Raw genomic sequence first — 13,007 nt, forward strand, 5'->3', positions numbered from 1 at the left:
AGCACCTAGGACAGGGCTGTCGAAAGAGAATGATAACAAATCACTAATATCTATGTAAAGTCACAATGTGGCCAGGGCCCTGGGAGCATAGCCCTGGCAGAGTGCTTCCATGTGGGCCTCCACCCCGTCAAGGACAGGGAGATCTTCCAACAGGTAGGAAAGTTCCTGGCGTCATAGGTAGGGTATGATGCAAGCAGTGCTTTTCAAAGTGTTTTTGGCCTATTGAGAGGTTTTTGATTCTGAACAAGCATTCTCTCTAGAAGTAACATAAATGTCATCTTATAATGGTAAGATTGTACCAAGTGCAGTGTGTTTAGGTAAAAAGTGGGGACGGACGTAAAAGAACTTACAACTAAGGATCTTGTAAATATGTGTCATTGTGCTGCTCTGATAATGTTTCTCTCCCCCACAGAACAATATGATACATCTTCAAAAACTCACTCAAATTCTCAGCAAGGAACGTCATCGTAAGTGAAATGCTTTTTGTGTATTAAAAATTTGTAGTATGGAATTGTAATGTCTCATGTCAATGCATTGCTTAGATTTTTCTTTTCTGCTTTTATGTAATGACATTAATAAGATACTGCTGCATTGTAAAGGGAAGAAAGGGCCCACATTAATTTTTTTTGCTTGTTTGTTTCAGATGGGGTCTTAACTTTGTTGCCCAGGTGGGAGTGCCGTGGCGTGATCTCCGTTCACTGTAATCTCCGCCTCCTGGGCTCAAGCGATTCTCATGCGTCAGCCTCCTGAGTAGTTGGGACTACAGGTGCCCACCACCATGCCTGACTAATTTTTGTATTTTTAGTAGAGAGAGGGTTTCACCATATTGGCCAGGCTGGTCTCGAACTCCTGACCTCAGGTGATCCGCCTGCCTCAGCCTCCCGAAGTGTTGGGATTACAGGTGTAAGCCACTGCGCCTGGCCTAATATTTGGATTAAGTCGCCCTGTTGAAGGTCTATGTACCATTGGAGAGTTTGGTAAAGGGTCTTCTTGAGGGGGAAAAAGGGTTTTTGAGCCATTATTTACATTTTAACTCTGGGAATAGAAGGCCTTTGCTTTTAAGATGTCATTCTTAAATAGCTTTAGCTGTTGGAGACAAGTTTTGGGGGATGTGCACAGTTGAAGATTTTCCGCCCCTTTTTGGCCTAATTTACGAATAAAGAACTAATCTTATTGCCCAGTTATTCTTTATTAAGGCCAGTAAGTCCAGATATATTTTGGGTTTTTGGAACGTTTTAGACTGCATATTAAAGATTTTTAAATTGGCATTTTGACCCAATTTGTCATTTCTTGATGGTATTGAACTCTTCCTACTTTACTTTCATGTGACAAGAGGTGGGCATAGGGACTAAATGAGGAGGCCTTCCTCCAGTATCTGATCTGTCACTAACTCTGTGTTGCTAGTCTCAGGATTTCAGGTGGCCCAGGAGTTTAAGCTCCAACTTTCCTTTAGTTTTAGGCACAATATTTGTTCCATGTATTTTGGAAGGTGGGGATTGCTATGGATTATTTAAAAAACTATACATTGAGTTGGAGAGGTTATTTTATCTCCTTGCCATGACTAAATGTGGGTCTGGGTTAAGTGTTTGTTTCTCAAGTGCCAATTCCTTAATGTACTTTGTGAAATGAGGGGAAAAGGAACAAGAAGACGAGGTGTTTTTGTTTTTTTGGTCTGAAAGATGGGTTTTGTGCATGTGGTAAGAATGTATTTTATTTGTGATACTGGTAGATGATGAGGTTTTTTGTTGTTGTTGTTTTTAATGCCTTTTGCTGGCAAAGTAAAATGTTACCTTTTGTTAGTTATTCCCTTTTTTTTTTTTTTTTTTTTTTTTGGTAGAGGTGGAGTCTCCCTGTGTTGCCCAGGCTGGTCTCCAACTCCTGGGCTAAAGCAGTCCTCCCACCTCAGCCACCCAAAGTGCTGAGATTACAGCTGTGAGCTTCCACACTTAGCCTCTTTTTTTTTTCTTTTTCTTTTTCTTTTTGGAGACAAGGTTGCTTTGTTGCCTAGGTTGGAGTGCAGTGGCTCTTCACAAACCCAAATAGCACACTGCAGCCTCAAACTTCTGGGCTCAAATAATTCTTTGCCTCAGCCTCCTGAGTAGCTAGGACTACAGGCACAGGCTACTATGATGCCCGGCTCCCCTTCCCTTTTCTCTTTCACCTTTTCTTTTTTTCCTTTTTAATTTTTACATATTTATGTTTTAACATATTTTTAGAGACAGGGTCTCACTATGTTGCCCAGGCTTGTCTTAAAACTGTTGGGCTCAAGTGATCCTCCTGCCACAGCTTCCTGAGTAGCTGGATTACCAGCACACACCACCACACTCCCTTTATCTTTTTGGAAATTTTACTGGCTGCTAAATTCTAAGACTGTAGACTCACTGACATGGATTACATTTAAGGAAGGGAGGAGGTTTGTTAAACCAGTTGATGGCTGGTAAGGAGTAGAATCTGCAGATCAAGGACCACAACTGTAAGAATTCTGTAGAAGCTCTGTAATCTCCCCAGGGTTTTACACCAGGTATTTCTTTGTGATGGTTGGTTGTCAAGCCCTGTAGACCATAAAAGGCCCTGACCATTGTCTTTGGGGCAGCCAGGAAGGGACATTAAAGCCTGGGTATCCCAACTGACTGTAAGCATAGAGGGGAGGAGCTCTCCCAGGAGTAGAGTGGGTGGAGCACTTGCACCAAAGTCGGGTAGTGACTGTGTCTCTGGCCTGTGGGTAGAGGAAGAAAGGCAGCTGGGTCTGATCTATGCCTGAGAGGTAGCCTCAGACTGAGCAGGCAGAAGTCACACCCTACCACTCCAATTTCCATCAGCTTTCAGACTTTCAGAGACAGACCATTCCTGTGATGACATTGCTCAGTGAAATGAGTGGTTTTCTTGATAGCAGTGTTAAACCACTCAAATCAGAGGTGCCTGAAAGCTGCTAACAAGTATATCTTGTGACATGTAGTGTTTGCTTTATAAAAACTATTAATTTAGTACATATAAAATTATCAAGGAAAGAATATTTATGATGATCCTAATAGATTTACAGCAGGGGTTGGAAGTACGACCTAGTGGAAGGGAGGAGAGGTAAGAGTAACACAGAAGAGAAGTGATACTGAGGCCGAGTAGATAATGAGGGTTGTGTGGACTTGGTGATTATGTGGGGGTTAGACGTGGTGGTATTGATAAGTGCCAAAATGAAATGTACCCTTGGGAAAAAGGAATGACTTTTATGAACTCACTTTTAATGGAGATTAGAAGAAAGTGGTGTCCCAATTAATTGGCAAATTGCAGTCGTTTCAGATTTTGTGTGGCAAATCTCTTAGTGCTCGCAGGTTGATTTGATCTGTTGTCAGCATTAGGGTTCTTTGACATGCAGTTAAGCTATTTGAGTGGCACATAGAGTGCTAGGGAGATATTCTAATGCATTTTGAATGTCAGAAAAAATTATTAATTGCAGGGTCATTTACACTTTGATTTAAAAAATCAATCTAGGTCTTAATGCTTTTTCTTTCAGAGTTATGAGGACTTGGGAATCCTTAGACAAGTGGAATAGGACATATAAGAGGATAAAAGAGAGGCCCAGTAGTAAAGGATAAGCTTGCGAGCAGCCTGTATTAACCCAGATATCGGTAGGGGGTAGCAACGTGGTAGAAGGATGTAGTTGTGAAATTAAATGTAATGGTTCAGCATGTAGTCTGAGCTGTAGTTATTTCTCAAATAATGAGTTCCTTCTGTAAAGTTCTGTAGGTAACTGATTAGCTAGGATGTTAGTGCAATTTGCCCCTAAGTTTAAGAGAGGGTGTATTTGTTTAAGGGCTCTTGGTTTTGGAATCCTCTTCCTTTCTAAGGCTTAGATCTGTGAAGTGCTGAGGACAAAGTGTAAAGTATTTCCTTTTTCTGTATGGTAACTGTGACCTTCATATAATTGTGGACAGTTCTCTTTCTGTGCAGCCAGATTTAGTTTACTGGTGTCAGTGCATTTGTCAGCCTCTGAAAGAGGACAAAAATGTTAATATTTTAGAAACTAAAAAGCAATTTATTTGTATATTCTAGCTAACTTGTTTCTTCTACCCCAGAATTGCCAAGTCCTTACAAAAAGGTGCCTTCCATTATTTTTCATGTTTTTGGCCTCTGAAATCAACACTTACTTAAAATAAGAGACAGAAATTAGTCATTATAGCAATTTGAAGTATTTATTACTTATGTGGAAAGTTTCTTTTGAAGTGAGGGAAATATCTGGATGTGAAGGCTGAGATTGGGATTGTCCCTCGAGTTGGATGAGAAAGACTGGTGCCAAGTTAATAAGGCTGGGGTGAGTCTGATACCTTTTCAAATGAGCCCGAGTTTTCAACTTTTACTCAAAACATTGTTGGCTTTTAAATATTTTGGTAAAGAGCAAGGGAAGGCTCATTCTGTTTATTGTAATATAAAATTGTCACATCAGGACGTAAGTAGTGTCAGCTGAAATGTTCTAGAATTAAGTCTGAAGACATGCTTTACTTGTATCGTATTTAAATCATGCTTAGCCTAAGGAAATTAAATTTCTCCTCGGTTTCAAATGTTAGCTTATACTGTTTGAACCTGGATATTTCAATGGCAGGTCTAACTGAAAGTACAATTTGCTGATAAATATTATGGAAGTAGTAGAAATCTGCCCCATGCGTAAAGCTTAGAACTTGACATTGAAGTAATACCTACATCCCTTATTCGCAGTTCTTCTGCTTCCCAAAAACAAGGAATAAACATTTGTGCTGGTTATTTGTACATTTGTAGATCTGCATTAAGCCTCCACCATCACAGAACATTTATTAATTAAAATGTTTTTCACTAAGTATTGATCTCACTTTTTCTTTTCCTTTTTTGAGACAGGGTCTCATTCTGTCACTCAGGCTGGAGTGCAGTGGGGTGACCTTGGGTCACTGCAACCTCCACCTTCTAGGTTCAAGCAATCCTCCCACCTTAGCCTCTCGAGTAGCTGGGACTACAGGCACACACCACCATACCTGGCTAATTCTTGTATTTTTAGTAGAGACTGGGTTTCGCCGTTTGGCCCAGGCTTGTCTTGAACTCCTGGACTCAGGCAATCTGTCCACCTTGGCCTCCCAAAGTGCTTGGATTACAGGCGTGAGCCACTGTGCCCGGTCCCACATGCTGTGTGCTTTATGTACTTGGAGAAACTGTGGTCAATAAGACAAAATATTTTGTAACAAACTGTAGGTGGCATATAATACAGAAGAAGGGATGTGACAGTGACAGGGTTGAGAGGAATTCTTTGGATAGTAGTTATACTTCAGGGAAAAGGGGCCCAGAAAGGTCTCCCAGAGAGGGTGACATTTGATAAGAGAAAGGCAGAGACTATTTGCCACCTTGAAAGGGGCTTGACAGATTATGCTGTAGGCTTTGAAAGCTTTTGAAAACCTTAGGGAGTCTTTTTTTTTTTTTTTTTTAAAGTGATTACTTTGAAAGAGCTCATTTGCATATATAAAACCTGGTTTTTGGGGCGCCCTTAAGAGTCCCTTTAAGTGTCATTTTACATCATAACTGCTAATTTACTACAATAAGTGACCCTAGGCTAATTTAAACATAGATTGAAAGATTGAATAAAATATATTTTAATTCACTAGGAATCTTAGCCTTAAGGGTAGTTTGTGTATTTTACCCTCTCTATGGGATGCTGGGCTGTTAAACCAACAAGGTGTGGTCCACTTTCACAAGCATATTAACATTCCTGCCTCCTTCACCTCCTAGCAAGGGCCTTCAAGAACCTCCATAACCTATCCCCTACCACGGCCCCTCCCTGACACACATGTCCATTTTCCATTCTGGCAGCCTTGGCCTCCCTGCTCTTTTTGGTGTTCTAATGACTCTCCCCACAAGACTTGCATTGCGCTCTCTCCCTCCTTTCAGCTGTGACCTGGGGTGGCCTTTATCAGTAGTTTTCCCTAACTACCCTGTATAAAAGAGTGACCTCTAGCCATCCTTTCTCTTTTATCCTTTTCCCTCCACAGGCTTGTTACCCATTGAGAAATGGTGTATTTTAGTTGTCTTCCTCCTCTAGGCTAGCGGGGATATTTTTCAGCTCAGAGTTGTAGCCATAGGGTCTAGAGCGGTGCCTGGCACATAGTAAGTGCTCAGAATAAATGCAGAAGGAAAGATACTACATGATAAACTTGATTGAATACCTATACACAATATTTAATAGACATGATTTAAAGTAATTTAGATTTCGTTTCTGTTGAAAGTATATCATTCTTGTACCTTGTCATACTTACTGATTTAATCTTACTGATTTAACTTCAGATTTTCCCTCATTTACACTCTTGTGATTTTTCTCATTTCCTTATTTGACATCAGATAATCTTCACTTCATCCATGGAGTTTAAATAATCTTTTATAACTCCAGCAACCATTTTTATCATATCAACCATTAACCTCTTTCACTAGAGTTAATCATGTAGAGTCAGTTTCCCCTCTATCTTGTTACCCCATAATTCCTGTGGAAAGTTTCCCGTGAACTTGAATTCTGCCTTCTAACTATTGTCACTATTTGGAGAGTTCCTATTATATGTTATGTCACAACTGCTGGAGATCTGCCTTTTCACTTTTTCATCTATTCTTTGTTTAGCCTGCTTCATAATTTGTAACCTCCCACCATCTCTTAGAACACATGGGCAGTCCTTATTTCTGGCATACATCAAGAAAGGAATCAGAGCCTGATTGCTTTGAAAATGCCAGGATTCTAGGGCCGGGCTCACACCTGTAATCCCAACACTTTGGGAGGCTGAAATGAGAGGACTGCTTGAGCCTGGGAGTTTGAGACCAGCCTGTGCATATAGAAAGACCTCGTCTCTACAAAAGATTTCTTTAAGAAATTGTCAAGCATGGTGGCACAAACCTGTAGTCCCAGCTACTCAGGAGGCTTAAGTGGGAGGGTCACTTGAACCTGGACGGCGAAGAGTTTGCAGTGAGCCATAATGGTGCCACTGCACTCCAGCATGGGCGACAGAGTGAGAACTTGTCTGAAAAAGAAAAAAAAAAAATTCTGGGATTCTGGATGTTCTCTGGAGCCCAGCCTCTTTCTACTGCCTTGTGTGCCATTGCCCATCCTATCCCCGGATCAGTTTCAGATTTGTGAGATTCTATAAGTTTACACATTCTCACATACTTGTTAGTGGTTCCTGAAAAGTGTTAGTTTTCTTATTATTTTTAGCACAACTGATACCATGGATGTGACTTACTAATTTTAAATAACTGCTATGAGCTTGACTTCACTTGCTCCTTCTCAAAATGATCATAAGAAATGTTAAGCCAAGAAATAAGGTTATGTAAATACTTTTTGGGTCTGAATGAGATGTTACAAAATATTGGCAGTGAAAGCTTTGGGCAAGCCCAGTACTAAGAAATGGAAAATAAATGGCGACTTGTCTTTATGTCTTCACACAGTAGCAATCGGGTTGACTCACTGCAGCGTGCCTGCCAGAACCTGTATGTGGCTCTTTAAGCTTTGCTAGAACAGCTGCCTGAAAAATGCATTTATACAAAGGGTTTTGAGAATTGTTTGTTACCTGTAAGCAAAAAGTTTACCTAACCAAATGTAAAATGTGATTAAATCTACATGTAAAGAGTTGCTTTACCTGAGCAATTTGGCTTCTTTTGAATAGTATCAAAGTAGGTAATATGGTTCTGTATGTTTTGAAATAACTGCCTTAACTTGGCGTTTGGAAATGAAACTTGTTATTTGACCAGTTAAAGTATATACGGTTTAAAAGTTAATTTATCTTCATAAGGGAAACATAACATATTGAGTTCCAATAGGAAAGTAGTTTTATTTTAAATCAAAGTCTTTCTCTTGGTGGGTTCTGGAACTTACATTTAATTCCATCAGTTGGGTTTTCTAACCATTGTGTAATACATTGGCCAGAACAAGGGGATCTTGTATCAGATGGGATAGATTGTATCCCAGCTCCAGCGTGTGCCAGCTTCATGATCTTGGGCATGTCAGGGGGCTGTTTTCCTCATCCTTAGAATGTGAAGGGATGGTCAAAAGCCACCACACAGGATTGTAATGATAGGCAGTGTCTGTTCTGATCACATATTGGGCACAGCTACATGATACTATTATTCAACAAAGGGGTCCTATTCATTCAGCCTGCTTTTTTAGGATACCTACCAGTTTCTAGACAGAATATAAAGGTGAAAATGATTTGATCCTAATTCAAAAAACTTACAGGTGAGAAAGAAGCAGCATATCCATTGAGCTTTCTGTTCTCTTGACCTAGGCTTTATTGCTATGACTGAGACTGGGTCTAAGAGATTTGGATTCTCTTGTCATGGGAACAGAGGTGCTCACCCAAGTGTGCTGTAGTTCATCTCCTCATTCTTCACATTCAAGGACTGATTCTTCACATATAATATGTGCTTGACTCCAAATACAGTTTGTGGGACAGGCAGAGGGCCTTAGCCTCTTAAATTTAAAAGAAATTTAAATTCCTTTAAAATTTGTCCTTATGTCTAAAAATCCTTCACCTGTCATCAAACTATCTTCAGCTATGTAGATTTTCTGTTTTAAAAAAATTATAATGGCATTCATGATTAATTTTCTATATTAGCATAACTTAGTTATGACTTGTAACTTAAAAATAGATGTTGTACGTGTTTTTTAATCAAAAACTTAAGAAAAAAATTTTTTTCTTGCTGCCATTTTCTCCTCCAATAATAGCATGCTAGTTTACATTGAGATACCCACCTCTGGTGATACAGTAAATCATGCTTTCTGGAATATTTTGTGGTTACTCTTGGCTGTGCCAGCAGACACTAGTAATACACATATCTGCTGATTCTCATGTGAGATATGTTTATTCTTTATCAAATAAATTATACTCACAAATTTTTATTAAGTAAAATACTTTATGTATAAATCCCAATACATCCCAAATGAGGGAGGAGAGGTTTTGTTTGACCATACTGGTTTATCATTTCTGAGTGTTTCTTTGGAGACAGCTTTTGCAATCTTCCTTCAGAGATCACAGTCCCTACTCCTTAGGTTCGGAATAGGTTTTGTATCTGTAGGCTTATTTTGTTACTATCTATGTAATTCTCTGCAGGGAAAATTTTTAGAATCTGGGACAGCATTTTCATGGTGCCTGTTTATCCTGAAGAGGAAGTAGAGCCAAAAGTCAGAACTTTCTCTAACTTTCTGACTTACTTTAGGAGAGTATATTTCTTGGAAGTTAGATGTTTGGTAGCTAGAAGAGAAAGTTACAGAATTCTTAATCCTGTGCTCAAAACAGGAAGTGTGGTTGGATTACATGATCATTGATGTTACAGGAATTAAGGCAAATCAGTTTTATTCAAAACAAATCTAGTAACTAAGAAAGAGGTCAGTTTTTTGTTTTGTTGTGGTTGGTGACTAATACTGAATACACTTTGCCAGATTTTTTTCTGGTTGTATTATACTTTACATTTATTTCAAAGATACATCTTTTATCTTTTGTTTGTGTATATCTCAGCCAAGCCACCATTTAGCAATAAACCTGTTGAGTGACTTTTTTTTGTATACCATTATGTTGCTAACTGACAAGTCCTATGTCTGAAGGCTGTATTTTCTAGCCTTGGAAAAATATGAATTTAGCTGTGCAGGGTGGCTCACGCCTGTAATCCCAGTAGTTTGGGAGGCTGAGGTGGGCAGACTGCTTGAGCCCAGGAGCTCTAGACCGGCCTAGGCAGCATAGTAAGACCTCATCTCTACAAAAAAACAAAAATTAGCCGGGCATGGTGGCCTGCGCCTGTAGTCCCAACTATTCGGGAGGCTGAGGCAAGAGGATTGCTTGAGCCCAGAAGGCGGAGGTTGCAGTAAGCCAAGATCACACCTGGGTAACAGAGTGAGACCCTGTCTCAAAAGGAAAAAAAATATATGAATTTAGCTTCTGTTAGATAAATATTGAGCAAGATCTACATTTACAAGTTGCTAACAGTTTTCATTTTATTTAGAAACTTATCCCAGTATGTTTTTAGTACATTTATGAAAGTTGTTTCTTGGCAGAATTACCACCTCATGTAGGCGGTCATTTACCAAACAGCCAAGTTTTATTCATTTTCATTAGAAAATATAGTGATTTTTACCAGGATTTCCAAAGACACCATGCCTGCTTTCTTCAGTGGTAGATAGTGGCTTTGCCGTAAAAATTGTTGGTCAGATTTTTGAATAGGTATTTTTGGAAATACTGAAAGATTTTAACCTCTAATAATTTGCCGGTGGAGTTTTTAAAATTTGACAACACATGGACAGATTGACAAATGTTTGCTTTTTACTGTTTAGGTTCACCATAAGCCAGAATGCCTACAGATACATTAATCCAAGTTTGAGGAAATTTTTTTTTTCTTTCCCCACTGAAACAATAGCAATAAGGTTAAACATAATCTGTAGACAATCGTGTTTGTGTTACTGTTCTTCCCATTGATCAGTGTTCACATAGGCAAAAGAGAATAATTTATTACATGTGAAAAATAAAGCTCACTATTAATAATGTCCTTTAGACAGAAATGTAAAATAACTGCACTGTTGGGTGATATTTGCCTTGATAGCGTCATACATCTTACTGTGTATTTAATTCTAATGTTGAACTTTTTATGTGCCTGGCACTGTTCTGAGTCCTTTACAAATATTCATTCATTCAACTTTAATTCATTTAATGGCTAATTACTCTAGTTCAGTTAGAGCTTATGGAAGAAAGTAATTGAGTATATTATGTATCCCTTCCCATTTGTTTTCTTTGCATGGACCCTGACCTCACTGATTAGGAGTAGAGGACTTTAGTCTCAGGGCTCGCAACGAATCCTTGTCTTGTGGTAGTTCTGCTTCAGTGTTGTAGCATGTGAAAGAGTCTGTTTTGAGATGGTAAGAGGCTTGCACTTAACTGGTTTCTGTGTTATAATTGTATAATTATAACTGTATTTGTACATTGTAATTGTATAATTGTAAAACTTACATTTTCAGGAAATTACAGCCTTTAATAAATAAAGAAAACTTATATCCTCTCTCTCTTTTGTTTAATTAGGCATATTTTCTGTTTACGTGTTAGAAAAGTTGTTAGAAATCATTTCACATTCATTCTTCTCTGTGTCCCTGCCCATTCCAGCATGCTCGAAGATGACCTTCAGCTCAGTGACAGTGAGGACAGTGACAGTGAACAAGTAAGTGTTGCACAGCCTGTAATACCAGGAGTCCTTTTAAATCCATCTAACAGATCTGAGCTGCTTGTTCTAACCTGTTTTTTGTTCTTTTCCTGGTCTTTCTTCCCCTTATTGTGAATGCCTAGACCCCAGAGAAGCCTCCCTCCTCATCTGCACCTCCAAGGTACCGTGTGGGTTTCTCCCCATCTGTACAGAATGTTTGCAATTTTTTACCAAATGGGAAAAATAAAGCCTTATTTAGTACTTTCATAGTTTTTTTATGGGAAGGAGCTGAAGGATCACAGTAAAAGGAAAGTACCTGTTAAATATTTTGGAAGCTTAAATCAGCCATAGGGAGGTTGTTAACCCTATAGAAGCGAGAGCCTCACACTCATCTGTATCATCAGTATAGATGTTAAAGATTTTTAAGAGTTTACAGGCTGGGCGTGCTAGCTCACGCCTGTAATCCCAGCACTTTGGGAGGCCGAGGTGGGCAGATCACTTGAGGTCAGGAGTTCGAGACCAGCCTGGCCAACATGGTGAAACCCTGTCTCTACTAAAAATACAAAAATTAGCCAGGCATGGTGGCGCATGCCTGTAGTTCCAGCTATTCGGGAGGCTGAAGCAGGAGAATCGCTTGAGCCCAGGAGGTGGAGGTTGCAGTGAGCTGAAATCGCGCCACTGCACTCCAGCCTGAGTGACAGAGCGAGACTCTGTCTCAAAAACAGGAGTTTACAAACAAGCTTAAACTACAATTTATCATCAGTATTAGGTAATCAATATTTGAAAAGTTAAACTGACGAGCCCAGTGTTTTAATGGAGGTAACAGATTTGCTGTTTTCAGTAAAGCTCAATTATTTCCAGAACTTCTTTTCCATTGTGCCTGTTTTCTTAGTTACATGAATTTTCATATTGTTTCAGCTGCTTTTCAAAATGACCAGCAGTACATTTTAGTGTGATGGGAAATGGAACAAGCCAGCCATACTTTAGGAAATGTGATGATTTAATTTTTGAAAATATGAACTATTTGAACTACTTTTATAATATTTTCCTCTGGTAATATGCCAGGTACCTGCCTTTTATGGACAAAGTTATTTTACTCACTTGAGATGTGCTCATCCACTCAGAGATGACATAAGCAATAAAATCTTGTCCATTATGCAGGGGATGTTACAGTTAATGTGGAGGAAGCCCATGTAATTATGTGCACTCTTACAGATTCATAAGGTTTGCTTGTTTAATTATATCTTATTTTGTTCAGTAATTTCTGGTGGGTTATGATGACTCATAAAACATGACAAGGTAGCCTAACTTCTAAAAGTGAAGGAAAAGGAAAAAGAAGAGACCAAGCGGGGGTACAAATTTGAGGCAGGAGTAACATTGAGAATATATCCCCTTTTGCTCATCACTGACTTATGCTCTTCAGCTGCCAGTGGAGACAGGGCCACAAACTGGGTACAGCATTTCTGTGAGGAGATTATATAGTGGTATTGTGTGTGTTTTAAAATTACCTCAACTAGTGATTTTGTTATTGTTTAATAATTTTTATTCTAATATGTGTTATTTACGAATCTATTTTGAAAATATTTTAGGTAGATTTGAAATCTGTCCAGATTATAATTAATGACTTATTGCTTTAATTAATACCATCTAGGGTGAAGCTTTAAGATTATATATGCTTTGAAATTCTGTATGTGTCTAGCAGTGTGATCAATGTGTTTTCTCACTAACTTAGATTTATTGCCCCATTCTTAAAATTTGGAGTAGATAATCTCTACTTTGGCTGATATTTGGGGATGATCCCTAAGCCACTTATGAAGAATGGTCCATTTTGTAGTTCT

The 13,007-nt window shown here is 38.9% G+C and overlaps 1 protein-coding gene across 9 annotated transcripts in view; it reads left to right on the plus strand.

The window, feature by feature from the left end:
* AFF1 (ALF transcription elongation factor 1) overlaps positions 1-13,007 on the plus strand; it is a 204,386-nt gene that overhangs the window by 158,259 nt on the left and 33,120 nt on the right. For all 9 annotated transcript variants that reach the window (XM_024245831.3, XM_024245833.3, XM_063723829.1 and 6 more), the window contains 3 exons: positions 413-467; positions 11,133-11,187; positions 11,313-11,350. In XM_024245831.3, the coding sequence (XP_024101599.2) occupies positions 413-467; positions 11,133-11,187; positions 11,313-11,350 (148 nt within the window). The remainder of the gene's footprint in view (positions 1-412; positions 468-11,132; positions 11,188-11,312; positions 11,351-13,007) is intronic.

The sequence above is a fragment of the Pongo abelii genome, chromosome 3 (assembly GCF_028885655.2).
Source record: "Pongo abelii isolate AG06213 chromosome 3, NHGRI_mPonAbe1-v2.0_pri, whole genome shotgun sequence".
NCBI lineage: Eukaryota > Metazoa > Chordata > Mammalia > Primates > Hominidae > Pongo > Pongo abelii.